This window comes from Monopterus albus, unplaced genomic scaffold (genome assembly GCF_001952655.1).
Source record: "Monopterus albus unplaced genomic scaffold, M_albus_1.0 scaffold364.1, whole genome shotgun sequence".
NCBI classification, from domain to species: domain Eukaryota; kingdom Metazoa; phylum Chordata; class Actinopteri; order Synbranchiformes; family Synbranchidae; genus Monopterus; species Monopterus albus.
In genome coordinates, this window is record NW_018128244.1 from 294,401 (window position 1) to 295,685 (window position 1,285).

The 1,285-nt window shown below is 49.3% G+C and overlaps 1 protein-coding gene across 1 annotated transcript in view; it reads left to right on the top strand.

Moving 5' to 3' along the window:
- LOC109951103 (ATP-binding cassette sub-family A member 1-like) overlaps window positions 1-1,285 on the top strand; it is a 56,335-nt gene that overhangs the window by 50,371 nt on the left and 4,679 nt on the right. The window contains exons 47-48 of the mRNA XM_020585395.1: window positions 2-13; window positions 620-723. Coding sequence (XP_020441051.1) covers window positions 2-13; window positions 620-723 — 116 coding nt within the window. The remainder of the gene's footprint in view (window position 1; window positions 14-619; window positions 724-1,285) is intronic.

Sequence of the window (1,285 nt, forward strand, 5' to 3'; positions counted from 1 at the left end):
TGTTGTCTTCCTGGTAACGCACACCTTCTTCTTCACCTCTAATCTGTGCAGTCCTGTGTTAGCCAGCTCAGCACCGGTGGGTGCACTGCGCCCTGTGTTTCATGCTGGTGGAGCACTGGAAGGTTTCACTTTAAAGCCGATTCCTGACAGCGGTTCCAGACGCAAGGTCCAGCTTACCTTTTGTTTCAGGTCACATGACAGGGGGACTTCCTCAGCTGCTGGAGTTTCTCTTGGGGATGACTGTGTGGTTATCAAATGATTCCACACTAAGAGCACATGACATGACAAACTCAGTCCTCTGAGGAAGACCACAAGATGTGGCTGAAAGATCTGGAAACCAAAGATATGGGCCTGTATCGCGTTAGGGTGGAGTGAGATGTTAGTTTTTTTACAGTGCGGCTGTGAGTTAAAGCTCCAGAGCAGAACAGTTACACAACACAGCACCTGACCACTCTCAGCCAATCAGAGAGTGGCTCAGCAGAATGTGACAGAGGGAGAATTAAAAGGAGCTGCTGTTTCCTGAGGAGAGAACAAGTTCACATCAGTTTATACAATGCCGCTCTGTGTTTCCTGCTCCACCTGTGGACTGAGTTCAATCCGGCTGTGCTCCTCATTACAGGATGAGCCCACCACCGGCATGGACCCCAAAGCTCGCCGTGCACTCTGGAACTGCATCCACAGCGTCATCAAGGAGGGGCGCTCCGTCGTCCTCACCTCACACAGGTAGGAGACGATATCCTGACGTTGCACAGGTGGGAGACACGGGGAGATATTTGCTAAATCTGTCACTGATCACTGAGATGTGCATATTGACCGGCACTGATGATGCAAATGAGCACAGCCGCAGCTGTTAGTCTGAATACACCTGTGCACATTAGGAGCTGCTGCCTGTGTTGTACATGTGTGGACCAAGAGGAAGGGCAGAGGAAGCCTACTGAACTTTAATATGGTGGAAGAAATCAAATTCAGATTTTATTTGTATAGCACCAAATCACAACAACAGTCGTCTCAGGACACTTTGCAAAGTCAGATCTAGACCTCACTATTATTATTATTATTATAGAGGAATAACCCAACAAACCCCCTGAGCAGCACTAGGGGTAGGACAGGAGAGGAGACAGTTAGTGATGGGTAGTGGTGGTATATAGATGGAGGAGAGGGGGAGAAGGGAGGAGAGGAGAGGAGAGGAAAAGAGAGAGGAGACACAAAGTTAGTGACGGGTAGTGGTGGCATATAGAAGAATAGAGATAGGAAAGGAGAGGCGAAGGAAGAGGAGGGGAGGGGA